General features: G+C 51.9%; 1 protein-coding gene across 1 annotated transcript in view; it reads right to left on the bottom strand.

Moving 5' to 3' along the window:
* Positions 1-16,372, bottom strand: part of PAXIP1 (PAX interacting protein 1) — a 49,602-nt gene that overhangs the window by 13,643 nt on the left and 19,587 nt on the right. Inside the window, exons 6-12 of the mRNA XM_040643763.1 lie at positions 12,722-13,357; positions 6,645-7,233; positions 6,143-6,237; positions 2,976-3,071; positions 1,904-2,041; positions 1,103-1,224; positions 527-711 (exon numbers count right to left, since the gene is read on the bottom strand). Coding sequence (XP_040499697.1) covers positions 527-711; positions 1,103-1,224; positions 1,904-2,041; positions 2,976-3,071; positions 6,143-6,237; positions 6,645-7,233; positions 12,722-13,357 — 1,861 coding nt within the window. The remainder of the gene's footprint in view (positions 1-526; positions 712-1,102; positions 1,225-1,903; positions 2,042-2,975; positions 3,072-6,142; positions 6,238-6,644; positions 7,234-12,721; positions 13,358-16,372) is intronic.

Below are 16,372 nucleotides of genomic sequence, written 5' to 3'. Positions count from 1 at the left end.
ACTGAATGAGCTTTCTGAAAAGCGAGCGTACTAAAGCAGACTGAATGACCGTTTTCTCGAGTGTCCGTCCTCGAGCATACGCAGCACAGCTAGTGTTGTAGCGGACCTGGGGGGCAGGGGTCTGTGCAGGCCAGCAGCAGGCACACCCATGCCTGCCCACCCCACGGCAGGTCAGCCGAGGCCCGACAAGGGCAGGGGCAGGAGACGGGGTGCTTGCCCACAACTGAAGCAGAGAAAGCTGGACCTGGGTCATGGTGTGGGGTCTTTTTAGAGAAGCCATCACTGGCTGGAGAGACAAGACAGCAGCAGCATGGGGGACCCCTTCCATCCGTGAGTGTCTATTAAGATGGCGAACACGGAACCAACAAGGCCCCCGTGCAGGGTGGACAGAAGGAAGGGGCGTGGGAAGGAGACAGGAAATGATAGGAAAGCTGACGCCACGCTGCGCCTCGGGTAAATACAAGGTGACGGAGGCACATGTGATCCTTGCATGGGTCAGTCGGCCGGCATGTGAAACTCTACTTACCCAGCAAATTTAAAACCAAGTGCGGGGTCGGGGCAAATGGCTCCTGCAGACTGAAGGCCGTGTAGCGGCCGTAGTGGACCTGCCTCAGCGCCTCAAAGTTCCCCAGCAGAATATCGCCGAGCCACTGGGCATTCACGCAGGGTATCCGCCACTCCTTGGCTTTCTCATACTTTAAACCAGTCGGTCTGTTTTTGAGGGAAAACACATTTTATTAAATGTTAGACTTGTCTACTGTTCAAAATTATATTTATTTTCAATATGGTGCCATAGAAATAGCAGGGATACCTCGGCAGGGTTGGCAGTAACCCCCGGCTGGCAAATGCAGGGCCCGTCCCAGCTCCCGCCGGGTCACCAGGGCGTCCCCTAGTTTAGTAAGTTCACCTTATTCCCGGGACCTAACTTAATTAACTCTTTAGCTCATTCGTGAATCGAATTTCGTCCCCACGTTCTATAGATAACTTCTGCTCCCATCAAACCCATCACGGCCGTTCTTCTACCAGACCCAGGTTCTCAAACCCCCACCCCAGGGCGAGGCGGAGGTCCGGGTATGGGTGGAGGCCAGCGGGGCGCACTTACTCTCTGCAGATGAGCACCGTGTTGCTGCGGCACAGGTAGCCCGTGTACTTGGCGCCTGCCAGGTAAGCCATTAGCTTCAGGTCGTCTCTGTCACTGTCGACAAATCCAGTCACAGAAATAATCTAAGCACAAAGAGAACAAATAAGGCCCAGACGCGGCAACAGTTTAACCCGTGAACCCTGCTTCTCCGTGCCTGTTTTACACACGTGCATTTTCACTCTTCACCATGTTCCTGCACAGAGGCGGGAACGGTCCTCCTACAGACGTCAAGACCAGCCTCTTGTTCACGGTCAGCAGGGTCCATGCGTCGCCAGCAGACGGGGAGCAACGACCATGACACCAGATATGGGAAAACCTTTCTTGTGTTAACAGGACACTGCTCAGATCACCTTAACAAAGCTTCTTTATTAAGCACGTAAATACTAATCGGCCAGTTCTTCATTCCCCTCACTGATCCCAATTTGGAGGTTATCTGAGTGAGAGAACCTAGAGCTACGGATAAACTCCTGCCAGCAGTGCCCACTCTGGTGCAAGATGCCTGGCTTACTTTAGGATTTTAAATAGTGTCAGAAATTTGAGAGAATCGGTTAAATTCTGCTCCACGAAAGGAACTGTGATGGTTCTAAGGGACCCAGGAAATGAGGGAAACGAGGTACTGGCACTGCTCGGGCCCTTTCGAGCTGGGCCGGAGGGAGCACATGGGGACAGGGACGCAGAGGCCCACGGGGGAGACGGGAAGGCAGGGCAGGACCGCTTTGCCAAAGGAGGAGAACGATGACGAAGCAAAGGGATATCCCTTACGTGCTGAGAGCAGGGCTTTCCTCCTGGGGGGAACGCCACCGGGAAGTGAAGGGCGCGGTGAGGGGGCACCAGCTTCTTCTTCTTCAGGACCATGTTCAGCCAGTGCGCGGTGACACACCTCTTCCTTTCTCTGATCGCCTGCCAAACATAAGATCATGGGCTTGCTGGGCTGGGGTGTGTGTAGCTGCAGGACTACATGCGAAGGGGTCAGGTTGCATAACTAGTGACCCCTCCGTCGGAAGCCCTGTGGGGACAGCATACCACTGAGCACTTGGTTTACCACAGTGACAAATGACGAAGCAGGCCGATTGTCACAAAACTAAGAATGGGACTACCTACACACCAACAGCCCGCGACGGGACAAAAGCAACAGTTTGGGACAACCTTGAAAATACTCTGATCATGCAATGACTGAGGTTTATGATCATCAAAATTTAAAAATTTCCCTTAAGAACACAGAGGGCCCCAAGGACAAGAAGTTCTGAAAAAAATATAACTGCCCACCTAAAATTAACCACAGAGGAGGAAAAAAAGCCCTCACGAGCATTTCCACATTTTCAGTTGGGAAGCGGATCCAGTATATGGTTCCAGTGTTTAAGAGGAGTTTCTAGGAGGCCATGCATCACATACCTATCGACAGCGGCCTGTCTACCAATAACAGCATTGTTAGGAGAAGAGAAGAGACTTCAGGGGACAGACGAGGTGACGCCGGGAGAAAGCCTGTGCCCCGCAGAGCGTTACAACCGCTCGATCCAGCCCTGCGTACACAGCCCCACAATAGCGGGAAATCCTGCTTCCGCCCCCCATTCCGCCAGCACTGCTTTGAACTGAGTAAAAGGACCGTGTTCTTGCCGTGACACTACCTGGGGTCGCCCTCACTTTCCCCGTGCTCAAAGTCAGGAGGCCACAAACAGACCTATCCCACCAAAGACTGATGGAAATGACGAAGCAGGTACTTCCCCACTTTCAGAGGCAGAAGAAAGTCCTGTCCAAACATGTCTCTAGAACACTTGGATGGCCCACGAGAAGGGACAGACCCTGCCGCAGTCAGAGCCGAGGCCACCGCACTCACCTGCGCGTACGCACTGCTGACCTGACTCTCGCACAGGAGGTGTGTGCACCGGCTGGAGAACGTGGGGTCCACGGCACCACCGTGCATCTGGATTATCTAGGCACACAAGACCCGGAGTCGTCATCAACGTCAAGTACTCAGGAAAACGGAGGAGAATCATTTCAAATTAGCCTGCTATCAAACAAATCCATCATGTTTTTATAGTGTATTTCGCCAAAGGACGTATGATGTGTATTGGTGGCACTTAAGGGTTTTTCTATCCAGCACCATAAAATGAAAATGAACTCCAGCGCTCACAGTGAATCGGATTCCCAGAAGGCAAGAGAGGAGAAACGGAATGTCCTCTTGCTGAAGCAGGGTTTTCTCCACCCGGCCCTGCTGATGTTCTAGGGCAGCTGATGCGGCGCTGAGAGTGACCTCGTGCTTCGTAGGACGCGGGCCACACCCCTGGACNNNGGCGGGCGGGCGCCCCCCCCCCCCCCCCGCAGGTGTGACAACTAGAACTGTGGGAAGACATGGCCAGACATCCCCGGGGGGCAGAGCCGCCCCTGGTTAAGAGCGATTATTCTACAGGGAAAAAAGAAAAAGTAGTGTGAAGTTAGTGAATACCAGACACTGACTGTTAGCAGCAGACTCTGAGTGGGGCTGAGGGGCTGCTCTGCGTGGACTGTGGGCGTCACGCGATGCCAGCTTGTGTCGGAGCCCAGAGAGACTTTCACTGTCAAAAATGATCTGCCCTGCAAACCAATTCTGCTTCATTTACTTTTTAAATTTAGTTCCTGTAGCAGCTGGCGCACAGGCTAGGAAGGCCATTTCCACGCGCCACTGGGTCTCACTCCCCTGACGCAGCCGCGCTCCGCACTCCTGCCGCGTCTTCCGGTGCCGACCATCGTACTCTACCCGGCCCGCACCGCTGACCTCCCCCGACGGGGGACACCCCTGTCCCCAGCCTTCCTTGTTTGGCTCCGTCACCATCCGCGGTTCAGGGAGTCTCCGGGATGTAACTCACTGCAGCTCGGCCGCCGGGTCTAGCACCGCACGCGCCCTCCCCATGGCCAGTCCAGAGTCAGACGCCCTCCCTCCCGCCTTCCTCTTTCTTTCCTGCCTGCCTTTCACTACGTCACTCCTACACCCTTCGAGGAACACCACGGTGGTTAAGACCATGCCCGCACATCCCCGGATCCCCTCCCTTGGGTACGGGCTGGCCCCACAGGATACGGAGTGACCGCGTGCGGCTTCTAAGACGCAGCCGTGAGACACAGGGCGGCGTCCTCCCCGCTCCGCCTCAGCTCCCACGCCCCGGGGAGAAGCCAGGGCCACCCCAGCCCTGTGGAGGGGCCCGCGTGGCGAGGCCCGGAGGCCTCCCGCCGACAGCCAGGCAGGGTGCCAGCGGCCCAGCCACCCCGCAGCACCCTGCTGGGTGCCCCACCCGTGAGGAAATGCGGAGGTGACAGGCGCCGTTGCTGCGTGTCCCTCACCGAGAAAGCACGCAAGCAGCCTGGCGGCACCGGCTCTACCTTGTGCTGGCCCTCGGGGACCGCGCCTTCTCCCCAGCAGAGGCCGGCTCCTCCCTCCGCTCACTTTCGCAGCTGTGTGGCACGTCCCTCCGCCCTCACCCAAGTCCTTTTCCATCCCCGCGTCGAAGCGCTGTTCCCGGTGACCGCGTCTTCCCGTCCACGGCACGGCAGATCCCCAAGAACGGGCCCCGGGAGGGACCGCTGACTGTGGGAGTCTGAGGATGACGTCCTTCCCGGCGCCACGGGACAGACAGACCACACACGCCCTTCTAGGCCAGGGTCGCTTTCCCTCAGAACCCTGGAGACGGCTGCCCGAGCAGCACCTGACGTGGGGCGCCCCGCCCTCACCTCCCCTGCTCCCGCACTCCTGTTACCGAATGTTGGCCCTCCTGGACTAATCCTTAACCTAACAAAACAAAAGCAAACTTTTCTCTGCCTTTTCTTTGAGCTATTCTACTGCTTTTTAGGACGGTTTCTACACATGACATCTTAACACTTCCGTCATTTTTGAAGAATTTTCTGCGGCTGTAATTCTCAAACGGGCTTCTGCGCTTCCTCCCTCTGACCGCGGCCTCAGTTCAAGGTACTGACATCACTTCCCTGCTCTCCCTTAATTCAACATTTCATGATTTAAAATGTACATCTCTCCTTTCTCTATGTGCTTTAATACCTACAGAGAGAAAACTCCAGCATTCAAAACTTGGCACGTAAAGAAGGTCTTGGAAGGGATGGCCCAGCCTGGACCGTGTGCCTTCCGCTGCCCCATCCCCAAATGCATCACCTGTCTACCTGTGCTGCTCTACGTGGGACACCCTCCAACACCCACTCCTACTTGTCCTTGAAGACCAAGTTCAGGAATCACTTGCTCCCGCAGACCACTGCAAGCCAAGGACCCCCCACCCAAAGGGTGATGTTCTGTCTCATGGCTCACCCTGCACCTGCCGTCCTGCCTTATCATCCCCTGTCCAGAAGGCTGTTTCTCCCACTGATAGTTTTCTCGATCTTATACATTCATCACTACTCCCTAGGTCTTACAGCGTGCTCAGCACAGAGCGGGCTCTACACGACAGGAAAGCTCAGGGGAAGCACGTGCAGGGTGCACTTGAAGCATACTTACACTTTTTTTCTTTTAAATTTGAATCAGTTTTAATTTGTGGCACTGAAGGGAAAAGTATTTACTTCTTTTCTTTAAAGGCCACCACACAAAATAATGAATACAGGCACTGCAGTTCCACAGCTAGACCAGAGACTGGGAGGTCCCTTCCCAGCTGGAGAGGCTGAGATTTTCCAGCAGTTGCCTTTGGAGACAGACATGATTAAGGCACACAGAAGTTGATGGTCCCTATTCCAGGGCACCAAAACCCTCATCTTACTCTCACTTCCCCAGTTACATTCAAGTAATTTGTGCCCCGTAGAATTTACGAGCTGAAAGAATCTGAAGAACAACAGAGTCCATCATTTTCCCCTTACGGCTAAATACTGAAGCCCAGAAAAGCAGTCTGCCCGAGGTCACAGAGAATGTGAATAAAAATGCCCGTAATACATTCACAGCATAAATATGTGTATGTCAGGGAGGGCATGGATGAAGTCCAGTCTACATTCGGAGGAGAGTGTTCAGGACAAAGTTTTTCTTCTTCAAGCACGACTCACCCTTTTCCAGGTGGCCAACAGCTGCTTATCAGACATCTGCTCCGGATAATCCGCAATTGCAAACACACATCCCAGTAAGAAGCCTTCTTCTGGAACTGGCACAGAATTACACAAGAACGGTACAACCCCATGAATATATGACTCTGTGTGCACAAAAACTAATAAAGCTGAGTTCAATCTGAATTTATGAAATGAATCACTCTGGAGCAGGAGCCTGCTAGACACATACTAGCTGGGCTGTCTGTATTCACAATTAGAAAACAGAACCGACAGAAGGAAGGCCTGGCACGGACCGCTCTGTGTCCGCCCTCGGGGCAACCGCCGTCCCCAGCAGCAGGGACCGCACTCACCTACTCTATTGTTAGAACCCGGTCCTTTGCTGGGGACAAGACTCGGAGCTGAATCCTCCCCCTGCCCTCAGCCCCACCCTACCCCACCCCCCCCCGTATTTGCATAAGTGCAAGACTTCTGTGAGAAAGACAGACGAACCCCCGTGACTCACTTTCCACTGCTGGGTCGTGTCCAAAGAGCTGGTGCTGGGGCGGCGGCTGCGGGGGCGGGGGCGGGTGCTGCAGCGGCGGCTGCAGGGGCGGCGCCGGGTGCTGCGGGGCTGGCGGGGGCTGGCCCTGCACGTGCTGCGGCTGCAGGCGCTGGAGCTGCTGCTGCTGGAGCAGGCTGTGCTGCTGCTGGAGCTGGTGCAGCTGCTGCTGCTGGAGCTGCTGCTGCTGGAGCTGGTGCAGCTGCTGCTGCAGGGCGTGCGGCTGCGGCTGCAGGGGCTGCTGGGGCCGGTGCAGCGGCTGCTGGGGGAAGGGCAGCGGCTGTGGGGGGAAGGGGTGCGGCGGCTGCTGGGGATAAGGCTGCTGGGAGATCTGCGGCTGCGGCTGGAGCTGCAGGAGCTGCTGGGCGGGAAGATGCAGCACCGGGTGCGGCGGGGGCGGCGGCGGCGGCTGTGGCGGCTGCTGCGGCAGATGTGCCTCCGGAGCCACCTTCACCTGGCTGAAAAGCACTGCGTTGGCATTCGCGTGGCCCTGCTGGCTGTGATTCACCTGCTGCTCTAAGTTTTTTGTAGGTGCGGAAAGGGACTGTAAGATCTAGAAAACAAAAATGAGGCAAAGTCATTAGCAACTGTTACTGAAATGTACTCATGTTCCCTCCATGGAGGGAATAGGAGCATCTCCTACGTCTCCTTCACGTTGAATGAAATAGGAAGCACCGCACAACTGCAAGCTTCAAAAACAATAAGGCATTTTTCTTTTATATTTATAAAAGCATCACCAACTTCAATAAAGTAAGTGAATTCCTATTCTGAGACCACCAGAACTTGAAAGTAAGTAAAATGGAATAAGCTAATGACTTAGAGCTGACAAACATATAAACTCACATAAACTCGCATGGCTGATGTGTTTTACAGACCACGGTGACGGCTGCAAAAAAAAAAAAAAAAAAAAGGAAAATAAAACAAAGGCGTCCTACTTACTCCTGGAGGCTTGAGCAATGTGCTGCGGTGCACAGCGCCCCACAGGGACCCCTTCTCCCTCCACAACGCTCCAGACTTCTCCTAACCCAGGGACGCTCCAGGGAACATCAGCGGACCTGGCAGCCCCTTGGCCTGACCTGAGCTCCTTTCCAACAAGAAGAGCAGTCCAGTGAGAGGCAACATGAAGACCACCCCCAAGTGAAGACATCCGACAGGGAGAGCAGATAACCCCACCAGAGCCGCCGGCCCCTCCTGGTCTGTGGTCACCCTGCCCTGTGCGGGGGCACGCTCTGTCAACAGGGGGCAGAAAAGACACCAACAGCAGGTTTGTTTAAATGGTAAACGTTCCCCCAACTGAGAAATCATCAGTATAGCTGGTAAATTCGTCTTCCTCAAAAAAGACTTGGGGCTCTTTAGATGGAGCAGGAGTGTTCTGAGCTAGAGAAAAACCCAACTAGCCAATTTCTGTTCTAGTTCATTCTGCTTCACAATGACAGGAGTAAGCGGAGAGCTCTGTACAAGGCGAGGGGTGGGAGGGGACAGCACAGGGAGTCAGGAGACGCCAGAGTACCAGATGGTGGGTTCCTTTATTATCCTGCAGAGTGCTGAATAAAACAAAAGACAAGTTCTACAATGAATTTTTTTTCCAATAGGCTCAAATAGCAAAAATTGGAAACCATCTTCTGATGCTCAAAAGACATACAACGATCAAACAGATTTTACTAAAACTCAATAAATACAACTTAACCCTGCTGAAAGCACACTTGCCATTTAAATAAAACTCTAGAAATTTAACCTAAGTCACAGCTGTAAGGAAATCTCAAATAGGATCTTAAAATGTATCTTCCACTTAGACTCCCAAACATTAAGGTCATATAATTCGCAAGGATAACACAGACTCTGGATTTAGTGATGGAACACCGGGGCTTAAAACTGAAGCAGCTCATCAGGGGCACTCGCTACAGCTGTCCGTGCAATCAGCTCACCGGGAAGAGCTCGAGCTCCAGAAGGAGTTCTCTGCGTACTTCAGAAACTCCTCAGCGGAGCTCTAAACAGAAAGAAAATTTTTAACAAACTCATAAATAACAGGGTAACAATTTCTCCTCCTCCGCTTTAAAGTATTAAAAGATACCCTGTGAAGCAGAGGGAAATCGACCTCAGCACGCACCACACCCAGACGGCAGAACAGCAACTGGGATGCTCACACCTCATAGGAAAGCACGTGGGGCAGGGTGGCGAATACCTGCCTGTATTTACGTGGGTCAACCCCGAGCCTGTAAGCACAGGGCAGGGTCAGGAACAGTGGCTGCTTCTGGAGGAGAAAGAGGAGTTAGGGGTGGGAGGGAGCTTACCACTTTATAGCCTTGGGTGCCATCTGAATTTTTAAAATTTTGTACATGTACTTTTTTTACTCTCAAAAGTAACAACCCATGTAAATTTGGTAATAAGGAATAAAGGCCTGTCTGCCACAATGAGCAGGGTCGAACAGGTCGTTTGCCTCGTGCTGCCTCGTGTACCCCCCACCCCCAAATCAAAGGAGAGCTCTGCAGGGTCCAAAGGACCCTTCACGTGCACTCCACAGCCGGGAGCCCGAGGCTGTCCCTCTCAGCTTTCACGTCTCAGAGCGGCCAGGAGGACTCTGCAGGAGGCCAGAAGGGCCGGGGCACCTTCCGTGCGGTGACATGAGCTCAGAAGCTGGGGGAAGCCAGGCTGCGAGCACAGGGCAGCTGGGAGCAGATGGAGGTCAGGACAAGAACACCGGCCGGAGTGAGACGGACACTGGTCTGGAAAGCTGGGCACCTGGCAGACAAGCCAGTGAGGGGACTCTCGGGACACCTCCTGTCCCATCAGACGGCCTCTCAACCCTCTGATCTGCCTCTGGCTGAACACACGTTAGTCCCAAGGAATCAAAGAAGTAAAATTCTTAGCTGCGTGATCACATAATTTGCCATACTGCAAACAATTTCTTAATGACTGTCAAGTCTGAATTTTTCCTTCATAGGATGGTATCATAATCTCTAAATTACTTACATGTCGAGTCCCCAATACATAAAGAATTACGATACAAACAACATGGCCCCTAACCACTAAAAATCCGCAGTTTGATCAGATTTTGATGGTTAGCCTTATCCCCCCAACTCCCAATCTAATTTTAAACTAAATCTGTCTTCTATTTGTAACATTTCAAACATTCATTCTCTTCACATCTGGCAGCAAAATGTCCTATGTTCTAACACTGCTGGGAAACCCGGAAAACCTCTTCGCAGCTGCTGCTCTCCCTGGAGCCGGGCCGGAGCTGCCCGGCTTCCCGCCTCGCAGCACACGGACCTCAAGCCGGCTTCGGACGCCCCTCCTGCAGGGTGTGCCCCAACTCCCTGGCGTGGTCACTTATCTCCACCTCACGAGATTATTCCACACCCAAGTACTAACTCAGGCAGCAAGGGACTCAAGGGGACATTACAGAATACAGAAGCAAAGGCCAGCGGTGCCCCCCAGCACTCTGTGCAGAGCCAGCAGACGAAGAGCAGGGAGCACGGCTGTCCTCTTTGAATGGCTGACCCCATTCCTGATTCCTCAACTCCAGCAGGGGTAGCAAGCATTCCCCGGGCTACCTGAGGGCTGCAGGCTGAATGGGGTGGGGCGAAGCGGGCTGAGCGTACCACTCATTGAATCCTCACATCTCACCTTTCATCTGCACGGGACAGGTCTGCCCGCAAGCCCCAGCCTCCCCCACCTTGGGGACACCACCACTCCCTGGTTTCTGACTGCCTCCAGGCTATCCCCCTGCTGCCTTCTCCCACTGCCCCAAGCCCCTGGCTTTCCAGTGCTTTCTGACCATCACCTCTGCTCCCCTGACAGCCCCCTGGTGCTGGGACTGCACTTCATGGCTTTGCCACCCACTCCCCGTCAGGGGTGCCGCTGCCCATGGACCCCCCGACCACACTCTGTGTTCCGTCTTCTCCCCTCCCCACTGGGCACCCCATGGGAGCAAAACCTGGACAAGCCTGGCCCTGCCATGCTCTGACCACCTCATCTCAGGGATGTTCTCCTCAGCCCCACGCTCCCAGTCACCCTCCAGACTGTCCTCCACGCAAACTCAGTCACCTCTTGGGCCACGGCAAACACAGGCATGGGGAGTGAGCCCACCGAAGGCGCCTCACTGCAAAAGGGGAAACTGCTGCTCGGCCACGAGGCACTGTCACCATGCAGGCTGCAAAATACAGCCTCATCCACTTCTTCGGAAATGCCAGAAATCCCACCTTTATGAAGAATCTCATGATTTTGGCAAAAAAAATTCAAAAAGTTATTTCGACCAAACCGAAGGTGTCAGGCAAAAGGTGATGTCACTTACTGGTGTGGCAACCCTGCTGTCCCTCTGTCTTTCATCTCTAAAGCCAGCGCACCTTCAAAATTGCTAATTCAACTACACCAGGCTCTGACCGCCTCTGCTCTTCCTTCTGTTGGTCACGTCCCTGCCCCGCCACCCCCTCCCGACTTGGTTACCATCTTACTCACTCTTCCTAATATTCCAAGCTAGGCTGCCAACCTAAACTGGGTCCTAACCATGTCCAACAATACTGTCCTCCCAGGACTTCTGTATCAACTATTCCAGAATTTTCCATTCTCCTCAAACCCCTGATTACCCCTCTCTTCCCCTACACCCTACACACATTGCCTCATGCCATCTTAATTTTCTTCCTTCTGATATCTAAAGAATGTGTTTTCTTTTCTTCGACCTTACTCCGAATGACTGACCTTCCAGTGTGTTGAGAACCACATACTATCAGTTACTCGCGGCCAAGTCGAGGGAGGGAGGACAGGAAGAAAAGGATATTTTTAACACACCATCTCCAATAAAAGATTTTTTAAAACCACCACCACAATCATACTCAACAGTAACACTGTCATCTACAGCAAGAAATACATTTTTGGTCGCCCATTCTAGAGCCCCAGCAACTTGCTCAGAAGGTGGCCTCGCTCCTTCGGGAGAACGGCACAGGCGCTGGGGGGTACAGGCCCCTGCAAATGCCTCCAGCTCCCCCCACTATGTCAAGTCTCACTTTCCTTTCTTTCCTCACAACACGGCCAATTCACACCTGCATCTGGGTCTTCACGGTTGCTGTTCCTTTCGCCTGAACTCCCTGCTCCCATCTCTTCCCACGGCCTCTTTGTCCTTCACACCCCCTCCTTCATGAGGCCCTCCATGATCGTCTCGGCTAGATAGCCTCCACCCCCAAGGGCTATTATATGACCCCCTCATTACGGTCTTCAAAACACCCTGACCCACAGAAGCCCTTTTGTTCCTATTTGTCTGTCTCCACGTGAGATGAGGGCGGGAGACTTTTCTTATCTGCCACCTTGTCTCCCTGACCTACAGAAATGTACACGGCGGCCAATACGCCACCTCAAATACCGTCTTTTAAACTGAAAGACATTATCTATTAAAACTTTTAAAATCCAGGGGCGCCTGGGTGGCACAGCAGTTAAGCGTCTGCCTTCAGCTCAGGGCGTGATCTCAGCATTCTGGGATCGAGCCCCACATCAGGCTCCTCTGCTATGAGCCTGCTTCTTCCTCTCCCACTCCCCCTGCTTGTGTTCCCTCTCTCGCTGGCTGGCTCTCTCACTGTCAAATAAATAAATAAAATCTTTAAAAAAAAAAAAAAAAAAACTTCTAAAATCCATTCCGTATCAACAAGCTCCAATCATAAAACTATCAACTAAGAGTAAGGCTTCTGTAAGGAACAAATAATTCATGTTATTTATCCACCAGGAAGTTCATTAAAAGCAAGTAATGAACACCTGGTCAACATCACGCCTCTCCTGGCTGCACTGCCAACTTGAAGTTCAGGAAGAGCGGAAACCCATCTCGAGGGGCAAGCGCGCTCATCGCTGGTGTCCCGCTGGGATTTGAGAGACACTGAACTACACACACACGCACGTACACGCATGCACACAAAACCGTAAAACAAGTCCTCACACAAATACTGCTTGTAAGTTAACTGTTCTGAAGCAGCAGAGCATAGAGACTATACTGAAACAGACTGTAAGACACAACTCTAAAATCCGTTATTTAAATTTCCGTTCTTTAAAGCGTGACTTACGTGTGCTACATTGGACGGTCGGCTAATCTGCTGCATGTCCGCATTATTAGTAATGTTTCTCAATGTCCGCACAGCTGGACTCCACGCAGCGATCATTTCCGACCTTTCGGAGCTTTGGAGGCTCTGTCCCGAAGCCATGAGGTTGCCCCGGACCTCAGGAGGTAAGATGCCGCCCGGGACGGGTGGCACGTTGGCGCACAAGTTGATCAAGCCCGGCTCCTTTCCCGCGGGCAGCCTGCGTTTCGCCACGGCTAACTGCGGGACTTCAGCGGGGGTCCAGTTTAAATTTCTCTCTTGTTTTTCAGGCGATGAATCTGAAGAATCGTCAAACATCAACTCCCCTTTGGATTTTTCAGTGTTGGATTTGGGTGAGAACTGCTGGTCCCCTGAGGGAGACCCTTCTTGAGAACTGGCAGGGCTTGATTTTCCATCCGTACTACCCTCATTTGGGGAATCCTGCTCATTTTCTACCTCCTCCTCCTCCTCCTCCTCTTCCTCCTCTTCCTCTTCATAAATAATGAGTCGAGGATGATAAAATGCTTCATCTTTTTTGGTTTTTTCAGATATGCAATCCAGGACCCAGTCAGGAGTCACGATTTTAATACTTGCTCTCTTTAGGGCACATTCGTATTTCTCCTACAAGAAAGCACACACACACACACAGCTGTAGATTTTATCACATTCCTTAAAGCGTGTATTTAAAAACAGAAGTTTAAGACCTGTAACTGTCAATTCATATGCAGAAAAGCGTAAACTGCTCTCAGATGCAGGACTAGAGCCAAAATGAACCATGGATCTATGATCTCAGGACGGCCTCACGCCTGCAATAGTAGTCATAAAAGACTTTGTTAAAAATTAACTTTTATAAATGGAATTATAGGAAAAAGTAGAGCTAGCAAGCCCATGGAAAATTCTCTTATAATGCAATAAATAATGGCCACCTTGTCTAGCTTTTATTTCACACCCTGTACAAAGCTGTTAACTGCGGGGCAGGGTTCCTTCAGGACATCAGACACAGTCACGGGAGGGTGGCCGACTTCTCATGGGGAGGCTTTCCCAATGAGGCATCTAGAGTTTATTGAGCTCACTCCACCGGGACACAAAGGACACAACACGTCTCTGACCTAATAAAGAGGTTTACGACTTAGCTTTGGAGAGAAAGTAAACGCCAGCAAGAAAATGCAAAGCCGCCACTAAGTGATGTGGGAATCAGACTACAGAAGGGCTCTACCACTGAGCCGCAGGACCCAGGGAAAGCCGCGCTGCAAGGTGAGGCCTGGCAGGGACGTCAGTGAGCAAAGCCTACGGCCAAGGGAAAAGGGGTGCACACAGGCAGGGGTTCTCCTGCAGGTCAGGGTGTAGAACAGAATAAATCCCAAAGGAAGAAAGAAATAAATGGGAAATAGGAAGCAAGGGTAATAGGATACAGGAGGTCTAAAACAAATGATTGTCACTGGCTCGCTTAACTAACAGAATCTCACACCCCTGCTCCCACAGCCCAGGATGACAGCAGTTCTCTGGCAAACCCGTCATTAAGGCCCTACGCTAAACTCCGTTTCCTGTCGAAGGGACCGAAGGTGGCACTTGCTATCTGTTAGGGCAACAGTCAGCAGGGCTGCCCTGGAGGTGCCGAAGAGACGGCCGCTCTCAGTGTGTGTGGCCGAAGCCAGGACCCGCCTCCCAGGAAGGAGGGAGGCCGACCCACGTCTACGGGTTCTCACTTTCTGTTGCTTCTGAGGATATTCTACGTTGAACCTTTTTAAAACACAAGCAACACTTGGTCATGGGAGAGCAACATGAACGACAAGTGAAGCAAAAAGAAACACGGACGTATAATCATGACCCCACGAGGCGCGATTAACACTCGTTATCTGTCATGAACATGTACGTGTATACATACACGTACTGTCACAGCGCACAGACACTTCATGGTGGGTTTTCACCGCGAACGTCTCATGCACAACCTCCAGCATGTCGATACGTGTACTTTCACACTGGCACTTTGGTTCTTCACCGTTTACTGTACGTTTCCCGACAAAGCCGAGACTGGAGACAGCCATGAGATAAATGCCCTGCACCCATCACCCAGCTCCAGGAACGGGCGACCTTCTGCACTCCTGCTTGGCCTCCCTCCTCCCCAACGCCGTTCGTGCACCTCTAACCCATAAACCTCCACCCTGACAGCCTCCACGCTCGCTGTCGCGCCGTCTCACACCCGCGGCTTGTCCATTTTACCCCAAGCTCGCCGCTGTGTTGCCGTCTGTGCACTCAGGCAACCCCCTGGTGTCACGAATTACTGCTCAGTCACTTCTGGTGCCTTTAGTTGTTGCAGGTGTTCCTAATATTCAGTGTTTCGCTACTATGAGAAAATAAAGTTAAATCTCAACACACATATCCTAAATCGTTTGTAGATGAATTCCCAGGTGCCGGTACAAAAGTATGGAAAGTACTTTAAGGCTTCATTATCTGTAACTACACCCCCCTCCAAAAGGGCTAGGCCACCAACTCCATATGACTATGTCAGTTCACCTAACCCCGCTGCCCCACATGCTTAACCCCTTGCAACTACACCGTGTATAAACCATGACTGAAGTGACGGATTTTCTTATTAAGATACAAACGTATCTTAAACATATGTGAGGAGTATGTGGGAACAGCTAAATGCTTAACTCCATAAAACTACAGCATGTACCAACTGTAGCATCTTTCATTAAGACGGAAGCGTTTGCACACTTGTGTGCAGATACCCATGAAGACGGCCACGTGCGTAACTCACTGCAAACTAGGCCCGCGCTGGGTGACGAGCGCAAGGGCTGACCACGGGACCACGCACCCGAAACGAACACAGCACTGTGCACTAACAGGAATTAACATAAAAATTAACAAAACTTTTTTTAAAATTTAATTTTTTGTTCTAAAAATCATTCTGAAATATTTAAGTATGAAATGTTAAATCAATCCTACCACAGTAAATATAGATCAGTTTTTATAGCAGACTAGAGGCTTAATTTCTTGACTACCTGTCCCCAAAGAGCCACAAAGCTATCTCAGGAAACATCAAGTCTGGATAGATATCAAAGTTTTTATAAACGACAAAAATAATACAAATATACAAGATGACCAAATAACGGTTTATATATTATTTTCCAAGGCAGAAAGATGTCTCTTGAAACAACATGAAAAAAATTTTTTTAATTCTGTTAACAAGTAGCAAAAATAAAACCACTGCCATGAAGTGCAGTCGCTGAGCATTTTGGGCACCAGAGAGAACACGTCAGGCTTTGCGCTGGGATCCACCGCGGCAGCCCTGGGTTCTTCGTCTGCACGGTGTGCGGGCCCTGCGCAGGTCAGGAATGACCTGCCTGCTTCCTATACAAACCCGCGCACAACACTCAAGGCAAACGTGGTGTATTTCACTCAGGTTGTCTCTCCCTTCTCACCAACGAGTGGTTTTTGTCACTGAAAGACAGTAACTGCTTACACCAAGGTGACCCAAGAGCAAAGCAATGTCGAATGCCTTTGCCGGGACTAATTTACCAGCTAAGTCAATCTAATTCTTGACTCCTCAAAATTACAAGTTATTCAATGTGGCGGATTCAGGCGCCAGCAGTGAGGCCTGACGGGGTCAGGGCCATGGTCAGCCGGGGGGGG

This window comes from Ursus maritimus, unplaced genomic scaffold (genome assembly GCF_017311325.1).
Source record: "Ursus maritimus isolate PB19 unplaced genomic scaffold, ASM1731132v1 scaffold_3, whole genome shotgun sequence".
In the NCBI taxonomy this organism is placed as follows: domain Eukaryota; kingdom Metazoa; phylum Chordata; class Mammalia; order Carnivora; family Ursidae; genus Ursus; species Ursus maritimus.
Note: the sequence above shows the minus strand (reverse complement) of the source record. Positions and strands in the feature narration are given on the sequence as shown.